Source organism: Alligator mississippiensis, chromosome 13, assembly GCF_030867095.1.
Source record: "Alligator mississippiensis isolate rAllMis1 chromosome 13, rAllMis1, whole genome shotgun sequence".
Taxonomy (NCBI): Eukaryota; Metazoa; Chordata; order Crocodylia; family Alligatoridae; genus Alligator; species Alligator mississippiensis.
Genome location: NC_081836.1, coordinates 9,556,599 through 9,578,415, shown reverse-complemented (window position 1 = coordinate 9,578,415; position 21,817 = coordinate 9,556,599). Strand labels below are relative to the sequence as shown.

Genomic DNA, 21,817 nt, shown 5'->3' with positions numbered 1-21,817 from the left:
GAGAGCCCTCTGGCGAGGAGACCCTGGATGGTGGGATGAGCTGAGCAGAAAGGTGCAAGTAAAAGGAAGAGACCAAACACACTGGGACTGGGACAGGGCTGGTGAGGGAAGCATGAGATGAGGAAGGATTTGGATGCACTGGAGTGGAGCAGCTCCTCTCCCCACGTGCTAGTGTCTTGTTCCCCTCACCAAACACCGAGCTACACCCCAGCTGTGAGAGCCAAGCAAACTAGCTTCCCCGAGCGGCTCTGTCAAGCACCACAGCTGACCAGCCCCTCTCCCCCCCAGCCCCATCACATCCCAGCCTGCAAAGTGCATCCCACCTGCTCCCAATCACATGCCCATTCCAGCCACGCAGGACCCATTTCTCCATCACACCCTTTTAAATGCATTTTTAATGCATTTTATACACTGGAGAAGTGACGGGGGCGAGGAGGGGGGAGCGGGAGCGAGAAAACGAAGGAGCTAATTTTGATGTTAGCAGGCAGCCCTCTGCTACTAGTTATCTTGTTTAAGCACATTTTAAATTCTGCCTTGGTCCCTGCCTGGAGCAATAAAGCTTCGACGGATGGTAATTTCTCCCCAGTCCCCTCATGTAACGAGCTGGTGTAGCGGCAGGAGCTGATCGCCTCCCTCCCACACACAGGCGGGTGCTCCCTCACCCCCCCAGCTCTGTCTCTGTCTGCCGGCTCTTTTGCTAGAGCAAAGTGCCACCTTCTGGCAGACGGAAAGCAAAGAACCAAAAAAGAGGCATTTATCATGAGAAAAGGCTGAGCTTAACCCACTCCAATGCTATGGGGGTTGCACGAGATGCTGACAAGAAACCTAGCACCCCAAGGCCAGAAGGGAAAGGATGCTTAGTCTTCTGAGGGAGGTAGAGCACGCCTATATCCCCTGTTCCCCAAGTACAAGGCACAAGCCCCATGAAGAACCCCATTCATGCAGCCTCTTCTGAGGCCACATGCTCATGGTGGCCAGATCCTAGCGCACTCCCAGCCCTTGCTCCCCCAGTAAGGTGCCCGACATGGGTGGTACACAGAACGGCCTCAAAGATGGAAGAGCTCACACTCCCCTCCCAGAAACTTTGCTCCAGCCCAGTAGGTGCAGTCTCACCCAGCTCTCCTGGGACCCGTGCTTTGGTATTTGCAGGCCTACGTCTATGCTGAAGTTGGAGACGAGAGCAGCAAGCAGCACCCTGGAGCCAGTGTGGGGGGACAGTGTGCCCACAAAGTGGTGGTGGGCCGTGTAAGCCCACTGGGGATGCCTGGCAAGTACCCGAGCAGCCGGAGCCCCTTCTGTCACGTTACTCTCCCTGACTGTGCTATGGTTAAGGCTGTCTAGGTCAGGTAGACTCCTTGCAATCCCATGTCTGTGGCTCAGCAAAGTTCAGTGTCCAACCTGGCACACCAAACTGATTCAGGGCTAATTCCCAGAAGTGGCAGCTTCTTGCTGGGCAGCAGGCAGGAGCACTGCCCGCTACTATGGACTCCTTCCTCACACTGAGAACGGCTGGTTCGAGTTTTGAAGCCACATGGTTGATGAGGGAGTTGCTCATACAGGAGCCTAATCTGAGGCACAGCCCTACAGCTCCTGCCCCAGTCGCACCTAGGAGAAGTGGGGCAGGCACCCACCAAAAGCAGGGTGCTAAAGAGAGACTCCATCACCAACCCCCTTCCTAAAGCTGATGCTCAGGGCGTGTTGTGCCACCAATAGAGCTAGAGGATCTGGCACCATGTGTGTGCATGTGTGTCTAGCGCGCGCACACACACACAATGTCTTGAAGGCTGAAGCAACTGTCACTCCCGCCCTGTCCCTGGGAAGTCCCTGGCCCCACACATGCAGAATTCAAGAGCCGCATCTCTCCATTGACTGAGATAATGATGCTGTTTGAAGAAGCCTATGGGCATGCTAGAGCGCAGGTTAAATATGGCCCACGTGGGAGTCCAATGCAGGCCAATGCTACCCAAAAGGAAGGGGTGGAGGGAATAGATGGAGGCATGTGGTGGCATGGTCCTTGCTGACAGTTGTGTATACCCTTGGCCTTACCTCATCCAAGCCCCCATCTATCCTTCTGCAGCCTGCGATGAGCATTTAGTGCTGCTTTTGCCAGCATCCACCATTGCTCTAACCAGAGTTGCAACAGGGGCAACAAAACCTATGGCTCTGCATCCGTTAGTGCAGCTCTAGCAAGGGCAAGGGGGAATACTGGGACCGCAGGCTCTAGCACGCTGTGCCTCTCCCCTTACCATGGATTTGCTGACAACTGTCCACCTTCCATTGCACCCAGCTTGAGATGCATGGCTGGGGGCTCACCAAAGAAGAAAAAAGGGGCAGCTGCTCTCATCGCCCTCCAACCCCAGAACCCACTGCTGTCTCGCTGAGGACTCACGACCGTCACGGCCAGGGGCTCCGAACACTGCAGACGCCACGCTGCTGCTCTCCCTGGGACCCGCCACGTTCACCTCCCCATGGCCCCAGACAGCTGATGGATGTGCCTGGACAGGTGGAAACCTGCCTCGACTTGTCAGCAGGACAGCAAGGGCCCTGTAGCCGCAGCAGGATGCTGCGCGTGGTGGGAGGGGACCCTGATGACCCTTTTACCCTGAGCATCTCCTTCCCCACTCAGCATACAAAGCCTGGCCAGGCTGCATCTGCAAGCCCAGAATCTGGCTACACAGCTGATCAGATTATGGTGGTCACTGACACATACCCATTACAGCCAGCAGTTTCAAACCCCAAACCAAGGGAAGGGGGAGGTCAGGAGAGTGACAAAGGTGCGAGGGAGGGGAGTGGGGACCCCGATTCTACCACATCATTTCTACAGCTGCTCCCACATTAATATACAACAACTCAATCTTGAATGCTGGAAGGCTTGCTTCTGCCACGGTTGACTCATGGTGACCAGCTACGTGGACATGAACTCCTAATGGGTGATACTGGGATTTGAACTGCCACAGGACAAATGCATAGGTGGTGGAAGCCCTGGGGCTTCAGAGGAGTTCCCGCAGGACCGTGCCCCTCTGGGGTACTGGAAGTCAGGGGAAGCGAGGAAGAATAGACTCTGGGCTGCCCCAGCCCTCCTAGCCAGGGCTAAGCTTTCAACCGGCGCACCGACAAGAATATCAAATAGAGGCTCAGCATACCCAGCAGCAACCAGGGAGCTCTGAGACACTGCTGTCAACAGCCCATTTGGACAACCCCCGTGAGCCCTCCCCTCGTGGGAGGGAAGCGGCACCATAGCAACACTACCTCCTGCTGACACCGATTCATCCTGACGGGTGCTTAAATGCAGGATAAGAGGCTGCCGGATAGGCAGTGATCAGGGCACCATGACCATGGTAGGACAACCCAACTGAGTCTAGCAGCAATGCAAGGCTGCCCTGGATTGGTACTGGGATGGGAGCAGGGCATGAAAAGGGAGGTGTCAAAGATGGAGTACTGTGCTCCCAGGGCTGCAGTCCTTCCCCGGAGAGTTTCTTACAGGAAGAGGTACTTGAAAATGAGGCAGAGACACCACAACTGCCCTATGTCATTAGTCTGGGCCTCTCCAGCTCTCCTAATACTTTCAGCAGCTTGCAGCACAAGGGCTGCCTCAAACCCTTGAGGGCACCAAAACCCAGGAGCTAATCAGAGCTGGAGGGCAGGAATTTCAGATTCACGGAGAAGAGGCAGAGCTCAGACAACGAGGGGACTAGCCGTGTACATCGCTTCCTGCTCTAACTGCTTCATACCGTTATTCTACTTTGGTGTTCAACCCCAGAAGTGGCTGCATTGTAGGGGACGGTTCAGTGACCTGCTTGAAGAGAACGCCTGATCTTTACCCAACAGCCACGGAAATCACTGGAAAGATTCTTCCCAAATTTCAGCAGGCTTTGAACCATACCCCTGGGCCCTTAGAGAACAGAGTTTAGACAGTAAAGAGAGAAAAGCCACCTATTCCAGTTCTCCATTTCCTAGAAAGGCAGCAGCATCTCTTGTTCATGTCCTGAGCCGAAGGACTCAGCACATGCCCAGCACTGACAGTATCACTGTGCAGAGAAGACCCCATCAGCTGCAGCGCTATCGCCAGGCTCTTCTATCAGGATGGAAAATATCAGGAGTTCCAGCCAACATATAAACCCCTCTTCTCCTAGAAACAGCTCCCATCACCTCATCCTATGCCACTGCATTACACCCCCCGACTTTTACCTTTTGCTTCAGAAGTCTTTGCATAGACAGACACGTGCAGAACAACACTGATATGGAACTATCAGCACTGATGCAACTCAGTCCTGCTTTTACAAGGCAGGACACAGCTCCCGTCGCCCTCCATCATTTGCAAGCCTCTCCGCGACGCTGGGCGAGCAAATAACTCTTCCCCATTGATTTTACCAGTTACCATTTGCTAGCAATACTTCCACCTTCCCCTCGAGCCTCTAATGCAGGAGAAACCCTCCGGCTCTACGGTGATTACTTCCATTTCCTGTCCACAAACATCTTTGCTGATGCCAGCAAGAACAGGCAGAGACACTGGGGTTAGCAGTTGCTAGCAGCTGCAGAGCCAGCGGGGAGGGGAACCTGCATGAGGGAACTCAGCCTAGTAAGCCATACTGTTGGGCAGGGCTACTTGGCAGGATTAGGCCTCAATCCAGGGGCAGGACAACGTGTCCAGCACCTCCCAAGAGGCATTCAGGATCTTGCCGGGGCTCTGAGCCGGTTGAGACAGCTGCTGCGGTGCAGGGTGCAAAGAATAAAGCAGAAGGTGACAACACAGTGCAAGAGCCCTCGGACAAGGGGAAAATAGGTTCCCATTGCTCAGATTCCCAGGCCAGCCCCTCACAACAGCAAGACACAGATGCAGAATTACTTCCACCCCTTTGCACTGTGGTGGCAAAGATCAGGCAGGATTGCTTCACGGACTGGAGTGCCATAATAAGCACCGTCTCCTTTGGCTTCTCTTGAAGGGGAATATCGGAACAGGCTCATGAAAGAAGCCATTTGGCTAGGAGTGTAGCTGGGCTGGTACTGCTATAGTCATCCCAGAAAGCACCTCTGTGTATCAGCAATGACCTGTGCTCGCAATTTGGTGAGCAACAGCTGCAGCCCAGCCAAACCAATCAAATCATGGCTTTCTTTTCCTGTGCTTGGCCTTTCAGGAGTGCAGCTCTGCTGGTTGCCGACTCAAGCCCAGCTCACTCGTGTACCTCACCGCAGAGGGGCTGGATGGCACTGGAAGCGTTGCAGCAGCAGCCAATGCATTTACCACCCCAAGGAAGTCTGGCTCGACAGGCAGCTTGGCTCATGCCTTTATCTGACTGCTACGCATCACTTTTCCCTGCCCTCCATTCTGCTCAGCCACAGATATTGACTGCTCAGTGATCATGGCTACCAGGGGAGCTGCTTTTTTTTAGTTGTAACCCCCAGTAAGGGCAGGCAACATCAGTCCCTCATTTCTATTTGATGCACTTTCATACATGATACCTCTCCAAGGCATCCCTGACAATATAGGATTAAATCCATACAAACCAAACATATCCCTCACTCCTGTCCATGCCCCAGGTGACATGGTCTTCACAGAAGGCAGAATAACAATAGCATCCCTGCAAGTCAGGCCTACTTACTTAATGCAACCGATGATGACCTGGGTCAGAGGGTAGATGAGGGGCTGCAGGACCTCACTGGGGTAGATCGTGCTCAGGACCCGGCACCAGAAGTACAAGCAGTGGACGTACTGCCAATTGTAGACGGATTGGTAGTTCTCCTGTAGAAGGCAGACAGGAACACAGACTTGGAAAAAGAGGCATGGGTCACACCTGGATTCCACAGCAGACGGCCAGGCTGCCATGCAGACAGAGCCAGGAAGCTTGCAGACCCGGCTGGGACAGCAGCGAGTTATTGATGGCAGGCTCAGGGAAGGTGCTGGCTCAGAGTTCAAGAGATTGTGAGAAATGAAATCTGGGCAATGCCTTGGAAATGTCAATGGTTGTGTGGTGCTAGCTGTTATTTGGAGGGAAGATTACACCACGTGCAATGTGCTTTTTGGCAGCTCGCCTTCAGGCATGGAGCACGTCTATTGAACACCTGGCCCCTCACAGAGACAGACCGTGTAGGAGCCTTGGGGAACCTTCCTTCCACCAGTAAATGGGGATAACCCCAGTCCTCCTTAAACAGCCAGGCTGGGAGGTGCTTCTTTCACAACCTAGCAGACTTCCTTTCAAGTCTCTGGACATGGCAAGGCAGAGAAATGAACCTGGATAGCTAGATAGCAGAACCTGCTGGGACCTGCCTCTCCTTTCAGCTATCCACCGAACCCGTGTCTGCTCCCAAACTGCGCACAAAACCCCTCTACCCTGAAATCGGCTGAAATAGGGAAATTGGCTGGAAAAGCAGAGTGTGGTGGCCAGCTTCTGCCACCAGGGGGCTTTACTCCCCTGAAATTCTGTATAAGGATCATCCCTTGCTAGTGTGCTCCAAGGTGCCTTCACCACCAGAACATGTGTCATGCTGCTACAGCTGGCCAGTCCAGCACTGACTCCTCCTGGGGGAGGGAGAGGCTGGGGGTGGGGGTCCTCTCTCAGCCCCGACCCCCATGCCCTGGGCTTTGGCATGGGTCCCACACTGACAGCCTCCTCTCACCAAAGCCAAGAGCAAGACAAAGCAGGGCTGAGAGCAAGTGTTCAGCTTCCCCTCTCTACCTCTATCTCGGTCCTTCAGGATAACTAGAAGAGACGAGGCCAGGGGTCATGCCTGGGTTTAACATGGGCAGCATGGCAGGCTGCATTGTCCATCACAAGCGATATGACCAGGCAGCATGGGACAAAGGCTTCTACTAACATTTTTAAGCAAGTAAGGGATGGCTTCCTTTGCCCTCATCTGCACTCTACTTGTGGACAGTCTCAGGGGAATCAAAGTCCCATAAGGAAACAGCCCTTTCACTAGCATTTCCCATCCAAATGAAAACCCCTGAAGTCCCAAAAAGGAACTTCTCCACCTGCAGGCAGACCCACCAAGCTGGGAGAGCTCAGCAAGAACCTGAAGTGTTACAGCCTTCCAATGCTGCCCCTAGCACAGGCACTGGGCTCCATACTTCTCCCCCAGGGGCACTGGGACCGGTCCCTTGAGAGGGGTGAAGTGCTGACTATCATGACCCAGAAACCTATGCTGAAGCTGAGGTAAAGGTTTAGCACTCCAGGCTCACTCTGCTTTCCCAGGCACTTTCCAAAGGTCATTCCTTACTGGACAGGTCAGGATCATGTGCTCCAACCTCCCATTCAGGCCATGCAGACCTGTCAACGGCCCCTAATCCACCCTCCAGCATCGCCCTGCTCATTTTAAACCAATCAACTCATTGTGGGGATGTGTGTGCATTGGCCGCATTGGTGTGGTTTCAGCTTCCCTCAAGCCCTCTGGGCAATCAAGTGGCTTTGGGTCCTATCTGTTCGGGGCAGAGGTGTGGGAAGCTAACACAATCCCATTAAGCCCAGATGCTGTTTCTCTCTGCCTGGTTTCGCCCCCAGCCTGAATGCCCAAGACATTTATGCAGTAACCAGTCCCACGGGACACGAGTGCTACCGAGTCAACAGGGGTTCGTTTTCCTGTCCACTGTGAGGGCTGGATTGGCAACCTGACTCCAGACAGGCAGGTCAGATGGGAAATAGCCCAAATCAAGGCTGCCCCAGAGGGATGTAGTTGCTCTGCTCAGGGGAGTTCACCCATGGTGCTGAGCAAATACAGGCTGCAGCTGAGGAGGTAGGGTTGATCTGCCAGGCTGACACTCCTGGAGGGCCACAGGCTCATGATCTTCTCTCCTCAGGGGTCTTGCTAGGCATTTAAAATACTCCCACTACACACAGGAGGACGTGTCTGGTGTGGGAGAAGATCCACCAGGATCTATTGAGCTTGGGGTGAGAGAGTCACTGGATCAGGGGCAGGATATCATTCCCCTATACAGCTGCGCTCCAGCCAGGGAAGCACAGCAGTCTGCCTGTAGCAGAGCTGTTGAAAGAGCTAAGCTCAGTTTGCTGGAGGGCAGCTTCTGGTTGTAGAGAGAAGAGGCATTTGGACGGCAGTTCTCAGCCAGAGCAACCTCTCTGAGAGCAAGCAGAAGCACCGAAGAAGGGATAAGAGTTTACCTCTCTCCTCAGCCCACTGCATCTTAGGCTGCCCAGGATACAAGACACGACACAGGCCACTCAAGCTCACCCACCCAATCACAGGTGTGTTAGGGCAGCTCATCAAATACCCCTTCCTGTCCCCATACCCTGAGGTACAAGTGCACGGTTGTAGAACCTGCTACCTACCTTCTTCTTCATGGTCATGGCGCTGCGGAGGTGAATGGCCAGCTGGCGGATGTAGATGAAGGCATGCTGGTAGGACACATGGGTGTCTAGGGCATACATCACTGCCAGGGTCCGCTGCATGAAGTTGATCATGGGGAGGGCGTTGGGGGAGGTGAAGCGGGAGTTCTTCACAAACGCGATGTACATTTGCTGCAGGGAAAAGGCACCCAGGGTCAGAAAAGAGCTGGGTGGAGGAGGGGTACATCTCAGTGAGGCCGTAGACACAGCAGGGCTTCTGGCATGGCACTGATCAGGAAAATCAGATCCAGACAGCTTTGGAGACGGCTAAGCAGGCAAAACCAGCCTTTTCCTGCCACCGCTCTGCCAGCGAGACTGCAGCTGGGTCCACAGAAGTGAGCAAGAGTGCTTGTTTAGGGTCTCCCAGCCATGAATGCATCATGCCAGCCTTGGGATTGGTCTGTGCAATGCACAAGTCCACCTCCCTAGAAACAAAATTCCTTTCCTCAGGTGCCCAGTGGCCTGGCTGCCCTCTGTCCCTGCCACCACGGGCACAGAGGATTTCTGACCATAGACAGCAGTGAGCATGCCATCCAACCTCTACTCTGGCACATCCCAGCAGCACACAACTCTGACAGCTCGTCCATCATGCCCTGGGAGGCAGAGAAATCACACGACATCAGCCTGCAGAGCAAACCCTGCCACTACCTTGAGCACCGGGTTCAGGTAGAGCTCCTTTTTGTGCCGGCAGACTTTGTTCAGCACCAGGAAGGCCACGACTCTCACAGTCTCCTCCCCTGTGCTCCACAGATGGATGGTTTGCTGGGGAGGAGGGAAACAAAAGGGGGACACATAAGCACTGCACAAGTTCCCATCTTGGTAAAGAGGCCAGAGGGCTTCCTCACTCTGGGGTCTGGAGAGGGAAAAGGGGCCACACTTGGACAGCATCTGGTATGATGGGGCTCCAATCCCAGGCAACACCCCCAGAGCAAGCTCAGTATCCTGCCTCAAACAGGGACGTGGGGGAAGCTGGCATCTCCACCAAGGTTCTCGTTCCTGCTGCCAAGGAAGCAGTTCTTTCCTGGCTGCAGCACTCAACAGAGGCTTTGAAACACAAGATCTAAATGATCTTGGGGCAACACATTGCCGCCCAGACAGCATTCCCACCCCACTCATACACCGCACTAACAGCCTTGGAAGATGTTTCACATCACCAGTTGCCCCCCTCTCATGATCCACGCCTCCACCCATGCTTTGTTGCTGCAAAGTGATCAGCAGTTGTGACTAAGTTGCTGTAAAAATATTCCACCCCCAGCTCCCCCGAGTCAAGCGCTAGCACACACACAGACTGAATGCTGCCATTCCTGTACCCGCGCTTCAGAGACACACAGCTTTTCTGTACTATTTCTGGGACCCTCTGGGGTGAGCATGGGGGCAGTGCCATGAATCGTAAAAATTAACTGGGGGCACAAAGGCATAGTGCCCACTCTCTCAGTGCCATGGCTGGCATCATAACTTACTGATAACCATAAGCTTAAAACAGGGATGTCTAGGAGCCAAACAAGCTGTCAGTGTTAACCAAGGAGCCCCTACTCTGTATGCCACTAAGGAAACAGGGGCAAACACACTCCCATTCAAAAGAAAAATCTCCAGGGCATTAGTTAACACATGCACAGCCCAACAGGGTATTGCTGTATTAGCCATGATTGAAGCAAAAGTGCATCTGATGCATCCGGTTCAAAACAACACTGATATCACCTGTGGCTCTTTTCCGACATCACAACCCTAAACCATGGACTGAGAGTTACTGGCCTCATGGGACTAAAAGAACAGCCAGGCAGAGCAGACAGACATGGAACAGGGGTAGCCCTGAGACTGCTCCATCCTGGGATACAGCCCAACTCCTGAAGGCCATGAGAGATCCAAGGCAGGGGAAGGGATGGAGGAAGGGGACCCCCCAGGGCCTGATGTCAGTAATGTCCATGAATGGACTTACCTTGAGCAGCATGCGGCACTGCTTGGGGAAGGACAGGTAATAAGGCACGACGGTGCTCACGTGCTGCAGGACTGCGGCTCCCACGGAGGCTTCTGTCAAGCAGGACAGGAGCTGCAAGAGGTAGATCCAGCACCTGTCCAGTCAGGCCTGGGGGCTGTCACCACCACCCACCCCTTCTCATGCATGTGTTAGACAGCCGCATCCCACTGTTGCCACAGAGGCATGACTGGCATGATACCCCAGACTCCTGGTTTTGGGGACACATTTCTCGCTGCCATGCAGACACTTCCTCAGGGAAAACTGAACATCAAACCCTCTGCTCTCTCCCAGTGGAAACCACTCCCAGCTGAGGAGTTTGCTTCTGTTTCAAGAGCTTAAAGCCACAGAAGTTTGGGAAACTATTTAACCTGCTGCCAGCATAGCTCAGAGCTCCAAAAAGCCACTACAGGAAACAATTCTTCCCCTTAATGCTTCTCTCATCTACTTGGTGACTAGACAGGACTGAGCAGAGCCACTGCCCTGCCGAGCCTCTGTGAGGCCTTCACACAGACATGGGACAGGGAAATCATCCAGGGCCTGAAAAGCCAGTGGCAGGCGGGTGCATACATGGGGACAGAGCAGGCGCTCAAGACGCCTGTCACCTGCCTTGCACCAGAGCTCCCACGCGCTGGCTGCAATCCTCATATCAGCTGCTCACAGGAGGCCCAGGCCCTGAAGGGAACGGCTCCGTGAACAAGATGGGGATTTTGTGGCAAGTCATCCCACCCACCTCCAGCCTGGAAGGACGCTGGCGCACTCATCCCATCTCCCTGGCTTTCCTTCCCCTACATTCCCACTGCAGGCTGAGCAATCTACCCATCACAAATGACAAAATCCCCACTCTCTCTTACGCTGCGGGGGTGCAGGATGAACTGGCACGTTGGCTTCTCCCAGCCTTTGGGGGAGGAGGGTGGAAATGCAGCATTGCAAGTACAAGGATGCCACACATGGAAATCTAAATGTTTCCCAGCATAGGTGGGAGCTTTTAATGAGGTAGAATGAGGCAGGGCAGATGTGAGGTTCAGCCTGCCAACTGGAACCTCTCTGCAAGTTTCAGCGGAAGGAAGGGACAGTCATTAAACCCCAAAAACACTAGTGGGGGAGACTCAGGAACAGGGTCAGCGCCTTAAACTGCTTCTGTCTGACCGGATTCCACAGGTGTGAAATGAAAGCCAGAAAGGTCCAACAGATGAGCCAGGAGGGAGAGGTGGTCAGCGGGGATGGATCCCTGTCACCCTTTCATCAAAGCCAGGGACTTCAGTTAGGTTAATTATTTAAAAAAAAAGCTCCCTCCCATGCCACAGTTAGAGAAAAGGGGAGTCCAAGGCACTGCCAACACCCGAGGCTTCTGTTTTGGCAGGGAGTCAGCAGGGAGACATGCCCAGATGCCCCCTAGCAAATGGACACCACTCTGGGCAGCAGGAGAGGACAGCAAAAACCTATCTACATCCCTCCTTTGGAGCTGATTGGAAGCAGCTAAAGATGGAAATCCTCATCTCTCCGGGAATCTCCTTCCACAGAGAAACTGGGTTTGGGCAATTAGAGCAAATGACGCCGCAAACATCTGCTCCATTAACCGGCTCATTTTAAAGGGGCCGTCAGTGGCAAGTCAGACGTTTGTCTCCCTTGTTCCTCAATCCATGATGCCCTAAACATGAGACTGCTTGTAAAAGGAATCCCAGGACCTCCCAAAAGCACAGCCACAGCCGGGGCCTTTACCTGGACAGTGCAGCTCAGGTACATCTTGATATCCAGTCGCAGCTTGGCCCAGAACGGGCTGGTTGAAGGCAGTACCAGCCTGGAAATAGGCAAGAGCTGGGTTGAGAGCAAGGAAAGCAGCATGGTTTGAAGCAAAAAAGCAATCAGTGACAACCAAGAAGTCAGGGAAAAAGGTTCATTTGGGGTCAAAGAACACATTTCCTTTTGGCTACGTTTGTTTTAAAGGGCTTTCATTAAATCAGTGCAAGGGAAGCTTCAACGGGGAAAGCTGCTGCCAGCTGAAAACTCAACCTCTTATTCTCAAATGTTAAAACAAATGTTCAGATTCCCCCACTACTTGTTCAAATCCACCCCCCACCATCACCTCCTGCTGCTATTTGGCAAAACCAAGGTTAATCTGCAAAATGTTTTGGTATCACCGAGTCTCCATTTTGGGGCTGAACAAAAAAAAAAGTTCTCTAGAACGAGAGGGGGGATGATTTGTTCTGACATCCGTCAGCTGGAAACTCCTAGGCAACCAGCATGCTCTGTTCAGCCAGGCGAGGGGGCCATGGAGGCATCAGACTCCCATTAAAATGAAGGAACAAGGCCTCATCCTCAACATGGTGCTGCCAGCCTGCAAGAGGGGATGCCAGGAACAGCAGTACGAGCAAAGTACCGTGGTGCAGCCTGCCTGACAGAAGAGATGCTGAACTGGAGTGAAAGGTAAAGGTGTCTGACAGTTCTGGTAGAGGCCCCATTTACCTTCTTTGCAGGCACTGCTGAGGCTGTTACTTAAAAGCAGCATTTGGTTTCCGTTAATAGTAGAGACGTGTGATCTGACACGTGATCTGTGTTGCTCAGGCCTACTAGGCAGGAGGAGGAGGAGCTGTTACCCACTGTGACCACCTCATAGCCCGAGCACAGGAACTGGGATCTACACTTCACATAGGCCAGCAAGGAACCCAGTGCTTCACCCATCCCACCTCCCATAATATTTGGCAGGGACTGCCTTGGACCACAATGCACTTTCCAAACCTAAGGAGAGCGCCTGGCTTGGCTCTACCCCCTGCTTAAATGCAGCCACCTCTGGGGTGGACTACAATGAAAATGGCAAGAGTTGAAGGCAAGACGACAAGATGAGAACAGTCTCCGGCTTGAACAGGACGGGGAGGACAGATGACTGTAGCCTCCTCACAGGGAGCCTGGCTGAGGGGCCAACATACCCCCCGCAGCTTGCATAGTGTGGTAGAGGGTCTCACCACTCCCTAGAAGGCCCTGGCCTTTAGTTCCAGCTGCCTCATCCCGACCACCACACTGTGGCACTAGGTCAGCACAGACTCACAGCCAAGTCTGCTCTTGACCCAGCCTCCAGCGCTACTTCGTGCTGCCCCAGTGACCCACACAGTTCTCCCCTCCCAGTGCAGCCCCTGAGCATCTAGGGGCACAAGACACAACCTTAGGTCATGGTTGTTTAGCTGCCAGCCAGAATCTGAGAGCACTAAACTATGCACGCAAGTCAGATGCTCTCCCTTCTCCAGGCAAGTCAGATGACTGGGGCCAGGAATGCAATGTGGAGATCCTGGACCCAGGCCAGCTTTCAGGAGAAAGGGATTAATTGTACCCTTGTTCGCCCAGTTGCTCATTGTTATTCTCCATTTCACCCATGAGCTAACGCTGACCGGGTCACACCAGGGAGCTCCAGCCTGCCATGCTTCAGGCTCCGGGGCCTAAGGCATTAGCAGCAATAAACAGCTAAAGCACTGGGTTGGCTTGCTGTAAAGTCACATGCCTCAAGAGCAAGCGGGACAGCTGCAAACCACCTTCCCCTTCCTCACAATAGGACCTCAGATGCCTCAAAGCGTGTCTGGGCAGGAGGAAAGTCCCCATGCTGGTCCATGAGGGTGGTGGATGCCCACCTGATACAGGACACTGGAATCTGGTCTTCAGGGGCTATGCCCCTTTTCAGGAGGGTTGAGGTTTGGGGATAAGAAGCCCATAAACATTGGGATAGGCAACAGACTTCCAGATAGGCAGGTTACAAGACAAAATAAGTCCAGGCAATGCCCTTTGGTACAAGGAAAAAGCACTCAACTTACTTGGATTTGTCTTTCAGCACCTTCACCTGAAGCAGCTTCTGCAGGTGGCCAAAGAGGTCCCGAATGCAAAAAGACACCAGAGCGTTGAACACTGGACAGAAGAGAATGGGATGGTAAAGTGCTTGCAAGTCTGGGACTCAGGCTCCCCAGTGCTACTGCAGTATAAATAAGCAGGACGCCACCCCCAGAGTTCACCCAGCTTTTCTAGAGCAATGGCTGCAGACAGTATGTTCATCCTATGAGCTGTATTGCATTAGAAAAGAGGGTTGCTGGGTTTTTCCTCCCAAGAGGAGAATGCGAGGTGTACAAACCGCACACTGAGCAAAAAAAAGGGGTGATAGGGGCTGCTGAGGCTCAACAAACCCTGCCTTGCCACACTTGGGGATGGCATCAGGTCTGGAAGGCAATGAGAGTGGAATGGGCAGCTCAGCTGGTGACTGAGTGAGGTTGGCAGAAGGTTCCAAGCCTCCTTCGAGAGGTCACCAGCCTAGCACTGCCCTCTGAGCTCCCTGTGGCCAGGCAGGCCTGGGGACAGACTGCCAAGAGCAGACAGACACTGAATCAAAAGCAGCCAAGTCCAGCCATTGACAGGGACTGAAGGCCCTCTCTTTGTGCTGGTTACGTGTCTTGGGAACAGTGTACTGGCCCTCCTTGGGGTGGACTGGCTGTGCTGCCATGCTGGAGTGGAGAGGCACTGACAAGGAATTGTAGAGACATGCTGCAGTGTTGGATGAGGGCTGCTGGAGAGGAGAGAGGGGCATAGCACTGTCTCAAACCCAGCACTGCTTCAGGGGCAGGCTCTAGGCAGGGGCATTACACAGCTTTGTCAAGCAGCCAAGTCCTTCCTAAAGAACCATAGGCTGCTGCTGAGTTTCCAGGGGATGGATATGCATAAACTTGGCCCACTTAATTTCCACCCATTTCCCCAACTTTGTCCTCAAAGGCTTCATCATCACCCTCCCAAACCCCTGTTCCAACCCTCCCACAGACCCAGTCAGGGCAGCCTTAGTCAGAACCAAAGCTCTCACCAGCACTGTCCGTGACTTTGAATTTGCTGGGGTCAGCTCCACCCTCATCTCCTTTGGTAGTTGCCACAGAAGCTTTAAAGGCCTGAGTGATCTCGTGGAAGATTTTGGGCGTCAGCCCCTTCTGGAAAGGAAGAACAGGGAGAAGTGAGAGTCCTAGCCAGGACCTGTATTCATTCATTACTAGTCATCTCTTACTGCTTTGTGTCAGGACATCTCAAAAGCACTGGGCCCAGGAAAGGAAGCATCAAAATCCTCTTTACAGAGGGAAGAGTGATCTGCAACATCTCATAGTATTCTAAACCTAAGGAGGTGTCTATATAGCCCAGGAGTTGTACAGTGTCAGCATGATTCCTTGCCCAGAATACACATTCATGAGGACTGTAAGTCCGGTCACTGACATCCACAAAGGATCGGGCCCTTAGCTATGGAGAGGACGAAGAGCAAGAGGTGACACCCTAGGCAGAGGCAGACTGGAGAGAAAAAAAGTCAGGGCCTGATTTACAGCCTGGCTGCACATGCAGCTGGTATTGCATTAGTGCTTCTGGTGCCCTCACAATGGTACAACCCTGTATGGTTTGGTATAAAAATCTCTCATACTCAACTTACTTCCCCACGAGGCAGGGGAGAAGCTATGCTGGCGTGAAGGAGCCTTTATGCTGTTATAGATGCAGCTGTATACAGGGGTTATGCCAATGCAGCTCTTTTGGTACTTAAACCACTGCTGTGTATCAGTACAAAACCAGTGACTGGAGCAGGCCTGGCATAATAGACAGGGCTGCCCATACTCTTGGCTGCTAGCAGGCTGAACCAAATGCAGCATGAGATGCAGCCAAGTACAACACACCTCAAGTCAGAGTCTCAGCACTGCACTTGGGAGGGGATTTTAACTTGGGCTTGCACCCTCAGCGCTCTCTGCCCTGCCCCCTCCCAGCACCCTATTCCCCGGCCCTCACCTTTGCAGCCTGCTTCCACTGCTCCACCATCTTCAAGCTCACAGTGATGAAGTCGACTTTTTTCCGTCTCACGGTTTCTTCTTCGATGTCATCGTCATCATCGCTCACTTCCTATGGCAGTTGGAGACAGCAGGTCTGATGCCATTTGCACAGAGCTCTACTCTCCCCACTGCTTCACCCTCTTACCTCCGCCACCCCTGTGAAGGAAGCCTGATAAATTGTTCATGGCTTCAATACTGGCTCTCATCGATGCCTACAGACAGATCAGTGGAAATACAGCCTCACAAACCCAGAGGAACATTGCAGCCCCATTAGGAGTTTGCAGCCTCAGATGGAGTAACAGGAGACCTGCTGTAACAGTTCCATGCCAGGAGGTTGGCACACAGGTAAGGAAAAAGGGAACTTTACAGGGTGGGTAGTAGTAAGTAAGGGTGCCTCACACTGGGGAACTCCTTCCAGGTCTCCATTTCCATATTAAAAAACACAAAGTGCACACAACTCTTCTGCATCTCAGGGACACTCAGCCCTTTCACTGACAAGAAAGGGCTGTGAGATCAGGGAGGGCCTGGCATGGCTGCAGAAATGCTAAGTGAATCCTTACATGCATGACCACTTTCAGCATTACAAGTCTAACCACCTGCAGACCTGCACACAGGCTTCCAAGGAGGCACTTCCCCACCACTGTTAGCCCCTCTGCACCACACAAGCCAAAACTGAATGCAACCCTTGTACAGTAACTCATACAAATGTTTATGCCTTCTTGCAAGTGCCCCCTATCTCTCTCATACAGGCCCAGTACCTCCAGCGTGTCAGGGAGCGTGTGCAGCCCTTTCTCCCCCTCTTCCTCGGAGCTGTCCGAGTCATCGAAGTTCAGCAGGGATCGGTCATTCTCTTCCAAGAACTTGTAAAACTCCGGATCTCTCTCCTTCAGCCGGGACAGCTGGTCTTTGTGTTCAGACGCCTTCCCCTTCCTCACTTTCCTAACGAAGTGCAGTAACACTCAGTTACTGATCCAGCTCTAAGGCTGTGTGTAGATGAGATGAGAGGCGTGTGCGCACGACACTTTAAAGTAGACTAAATGCTCTTGCACTGCTTTAGTAGTGTCAGTGTTTGCACACCTCAGCGGTGTATTGCACATTAATTCCGGCCGCTGTAGGAAATTCAGAGGCATAATGCGCCTTAAATGACTTGGGGCGCAGCAAACTAAAACTCTTTTGAGGAGTTTTAGTCTGCTGTCCCTACAGCTGTGGAGCGAAGCACCAGGCTCTGTGCAGCTCTGCAGGAAACCCTGCAGACAGCCTGGCAGCAGCCTGGGAATGCGGGCTTCACCCAAGAGAAGTGGCGAGCCTGATGGTTTTTTTTTCCCCACCCCCCTGGAGCCTGCCTGCCTGAGCAGCACAGGGGCCTGGTGCTTCCCTCCGCGGCTGTGGTGCCCACTGGGACCACCTGAGCTGGGTGCCCGAGGGTGGGTGCTGCTCCTGTGGAGGGAAGCCCCAGCCCTCCCACAGCCCAGGGACTGCTCCGCCAACCAGCAGCTTGCCCTCCCCTCCCCGCCAGAGGCAGGCAAGTCTACAGGGTGTGTGCACAACACAGGGATTTAATCAACCCTAAATTGAAGCGATGTTTTTTAAAACCCACCACTTCAGTTTAGGGCCCCCGCTTTGTCTACACACACCCTAAGACTGCACTTGATCTTTCCCAAGCAAACCACGCCAAGTTGTCCATACAGGTGATAGAAAGCATGTTTTAGAGCTACTGGCTCTCCTGAACTGGAGCTACAGCACCTTGGATACTGAGAGTCTTCCACTGTTTGTTTTGGAAAAAACCCATCAGTGCTGGGTTAAAAGCAGTTTCCATTTCTATGGCTTGCCAAAACCCTTTGCTCAGGAAGGCTTTGCTATCAAGTCAAATTTCAAAGGGAAGTAGAGATTGCTCTCCTTGACATTCACAGGGAAATGCAGTACTCCGGAAACTTGGTAGAGACAAGCCAAAATGTGACATCACCCTTAAAACAAAGCAATACCAGTGAAAAACGTTAAACGTTGTTAGGGCAGAAAAAAATTGCGCAATGTGTATCACTATGAACTGCACAAAAAGAAAATCCCAGGAACTTTTCACTGTAAAACAAGCACAATAAAAATCTACCCTTAACTCCATCAGATGGAAGAGTTGCCCTTCTTCTTACTGCACGTGCAATGTGCTGCAACGTCAAGGGCAGCAACGGAGTCAAAAGTCTACCCGAGCTTTTCCAACCAACTTTAATTGAATGCCACACTCGTATTACAGACAGAACCAAGTCTGCAGGGCCAGTAACAACACAGCTGTCCCCTGGTAAGTGGTAATTTGTATCAGACAGGACTTTCATGTGACCTAGAGCAGGCTAAAGGTTTGGACCCACAGTATGGCTAAGGGGATCCTGTCTCGTTTCTGTCCAACCTTCTGACTAGAACAAACCAGGTCTATTTTAAGCTTATTTAAGACAGCGTATTTAGAAGTGAAAACATTTTGAGGGGCATCTCAGGATAACACAAGAATCCACGTGTTAAATGACTATTTGGGGAAATGTGAAATACAAAGAACCTCTCTTACTTTTCTGCCATTTTCATTTTGACGGGTTTCTTTTTCCTGCCACCTTCTTCCCCATTCTGGCTTTGCTTCCCTTTAATGCCTTCTTCTGCCAGCTCCAAAGTCTCTTCTAAGTCGCCTTCAACTTCCGACTCAAACCCAGAGGTTAAAAATTCATCTACGCTCAGATCCGCAAGTTTCCTAGTTCCAGGAGGAGAGAAAAGAGAGAGGGTAAGAGCGCATGCAGGATTTGAAATGCACCCAAATTTAGTTTCATGTCATATCACATCCCACCCATCCCAACTAGACCATAACATTCAGCACGATCAGTTTTTACCAAAGAAAAGCATCAAGTTTAATCTGGATGCCAACAACCACTCAAACAGATAACTTTAGGGCTTGATAAAATCCTGCTCCTGCCAGGTTTCACCAGGGGTCTTCACACCAGATAAAGAAATAAGTTCTTAACCTGTAAAAGTATTGCCCCTTGGGTCGGGGAGATACTGGGGTTTGATTGTAACACAGCAGACACTCCCAAAAAGCCAGCTTTGGATGAAACCATGGCAGGGTAATAACGTGACCTTCCCTGACCCTGTGCTGATGGGGTTACACACAAAGCATAGTGCTTGGCAGGCTGCAGTGCTACCAGAGGGCAGGACGGTCTTATACCACCATAGGCCAGACCAGGCGGCTTGCTTACAACCTCTCACGCACTTTCTTCCAGGCAGAAAGGAGAACTGCAAGCCCACAGGCCTCCTGTTTCAATACGTGCCTGCAATCCAAACACTAAAACCAACCCCTAAAAAAAAATAACCAGGTTAGTTGCCCACGAGATTTTCCCTTGTAATTGCCAGCCACATGGGGTGGGAAGTCCCACTGGAAGATGCTGGCTGGAGTCGACAGCTTGGTCCCCGTGGTGGCATGGCAGGGGGCTTTGATACGTGCCCGTAGGCTGTACCCACGCTGGGTGCTCTCAGCAAGCAACCCCAGCACCCAGTGGCTTTGCCCCCACCGCTTCGCCTGTGGCCCCATATCCCCTGCCAGGGGCCCATGCATGTGGGCACTCCAGGGCTTCCCCACACATGGGGGAGAGCTGGTGCACAGGGATTGTGCCCGTGCCCATGCCCCTCGCACTGGATGGGGTGCTCAGCCCAAAACAGCCCCCAAAGGGGCTCACTGCACCCCTGCCCTGCAGGCTGGGCTGGACCCAGCTGGAGGCCCCCGCCCCGCCCCGCCCCGCCCCGCCGCCAGGGGGAGCTCCCTCCAGGCGGGCGCTGCAAGCTGCCGGGCAGCCCCCCTCTCCCCGCGGGCCGCACGGGCGGGCCCCGCTCACCGCGCGCCGCGCGCCGCCATGCTCCTCGCGCCGCACGCCGCTGCCGCAATGTGCTCCGCGCTTCCGCTCCCCCCGCGCCTGCGCACACGCGCCGCAGGGTTGACTCTGGGGTTGACGCGCAGCCGAGAGGCCGAAGCGTCGTGCGGGCGGGCGCGAGGGTTGGGAAAGGGACTAGGGGAGCCGGGCCTGGCTGTAGCTCTGTGCGTGTGTATGTACATGTACGCACACACATATATGTGTATATAGGTGTGTCCGTGCGTGCATTTTTGAACCCGAAAGCTTGCTTAATAACTATTCTCCAACCATTTGGGTTGGTCTAATAAAAGATATCAAATTCACCCAAGGAACCTTGTCTGCCTATATGTACATATGTGTGTTTATATGTATGTGTGTGCATGTATGTGCACGTATGTGCATATATGTACACATGGGTGTATATCTCTGTGCATATATACGGATATACATGTGTTTGTGTGTCTTAGGGGTGTAGGCTGAGTTGGTCTAATACAAGATATTGGATTTACCCAAAGAACCTTGTCTGTTTATGTGTATTCTGTATGTGTGTACATATACATATATGCACACATGCATGTAGATATGTATGTGTGCATATATATGTATATACAGATGTGTGCATATGTATGTATACACATGTGTGCAGATGTGTATGTATGTATACACGTGTGCATGTGTATTTGAGTAGATGTGCATATATTTGGTATAAATCAATACATGTATGTACAGATACACACATCCCTGCACAGGCCTGAGGACCGAGGGCCCCGCTCTGCCCCTCAGTGGTTCCTGTGCTGCCGCCCTAGGAGCGGCGGGTCGTGCCCCTGTGCTGGGAGCCAGGTTGGGTGTCCCCTGAGCTCTCCCAGCCCTCTGTGCCCGTCCTCAGCAGCCGAGCCCTGCGGAGGAAGGGCCCGTGTGCCCGGCTGTGCAGCATTGGGCCTTTCCCACTCACGCGGCCTTCCGCTCATCTCGTGACCCACAGTGGGCTTTTGTGGGCCTGCCGGGACCTCCACAGGGCTGCCATCTCCCTTTCTGTCCATGCATACACAGGAGGCATGCACCGCCCTTTCCCCCGGGCATCGGTGACGGGGTCTCGCCCACCTGCCACGCTTTGGGGGCAGATTCCCTCCTTCCCCACCCGGCTGCAGGAAGTCTGCAGCCCACCTGTGCACGAGCCTGGTATCCAGGTTGCATCCGTATTAGTCCAGAGCAGCCATTCGCAAACTTTCCCGCCCCCCTCCCTGCAACCACTTGAACATTGCTGAGGGTCTCAGCGGCCCACTTAAAAAACACCTTTTTGTTGCTGTTGTACAAAATCAAAGCAGCTCTTTTTTTTTAATATTGGTCATCTTACCTTTCTAACGCGCTGGATGCACCTGGTTGGTTTTGGGGGGAGCCAAGTTCTGGGAAGCTGGGCGTAACGTGTCGGCGTTAGCCTGAGGTCGCCTTTCTGCCCACCAGCGGTGGTCCGCGGCCCACAGTTTTGAGAACCCGTGGTCTAGAGGAAAAAAGCAATGAGGGCTCCTAGTAGAGGCGATCCCTTTGATAGAAATATTTTTTTTGTGTGTGTGTGGGGGTGTTGCAAACATCTAATAAAAGAAATCACCTTTCCTCTCTAGGCTCATCCAGCAGGAAGGTTGCAAGGGACCATCCCCAACTATCTCAGCCCAGCCAAGGCTTGGTGCCCCTCCAAGGAGGATGCTGGAGGCAGGACCCGAGGGGCAGCAGCCGCGCCGGCTTTCCCACGGCTCGGGCGGCAGGGACACGCCAAGCCGCCGGCGGGCGCGGGGCAGCGCTCGCGCTCTGCGCCGGGGC

At 53.1% G+C, this 21,817-nt stretch overlaps 1 protein-coding gene across 2 annotated transcripts in view; it reads right to left on the bottom strand.

Moving 5' to 3' along the window:
- The window catches only part of NOC2L (NOC2 like nucleolar associated transcriptional repressor), a 66,053-nt gene extending 44,569 nt beyond the window's left edge, over positions 1–21,484 (bottom strand). Inside the window, exons 1-11 of one of the 2 annotated variants that reach the window (XM_019493995.2) lie at positions 21,357–21,484; positions 18,679–18,855; positions 16,889–17,069; positions 16,090–16,200; positions 15,137–15,257; positions 14,109–14,199; positions 12,031–12,109; positions 10,273–10,383; positions 8,985–9,098; positions 8,280–8,468; positions 5,601–5,740 (exon numbers count right to left, since the gene is read on the bottom strand). In XM_019493995.2, the coding sequence (XP_019349540.1) occupies positions 5,601–5,740; positions 8,280–8,468; positions 8,985–9,098; positions 10,273–10,383; positions 12,031–12,109; positions 14,109–14,199; positions 15,137–15,257; positions 16,090–16,200; positions 16,889–17,069; positions 18,679–18,695 (1,154 nt within the window). In that variant the 5' untranslated portion in view covers positions 18,696–18,855; positions 21,357–21,484. Of the gene's footprint in view, positions 1–5,600; positions 5,741–8,279; positions 8,469–8,984; positions 9,099–10,272; positions 10,384–12,030; positions 12,110–14,108; positions 14,200–15,136; positions 15,258–16,089; positions 16,201–16,888; positions 17,070–18,678; positions 18,856–19,987; positions 20,080–21,356 lie in introns of those variants that run through there. The other variant, XM_019493994.2, reaches the window with a different exon arrangement.
- Positions 21,485–21,817: the final 333 nt, after the last annotated feature.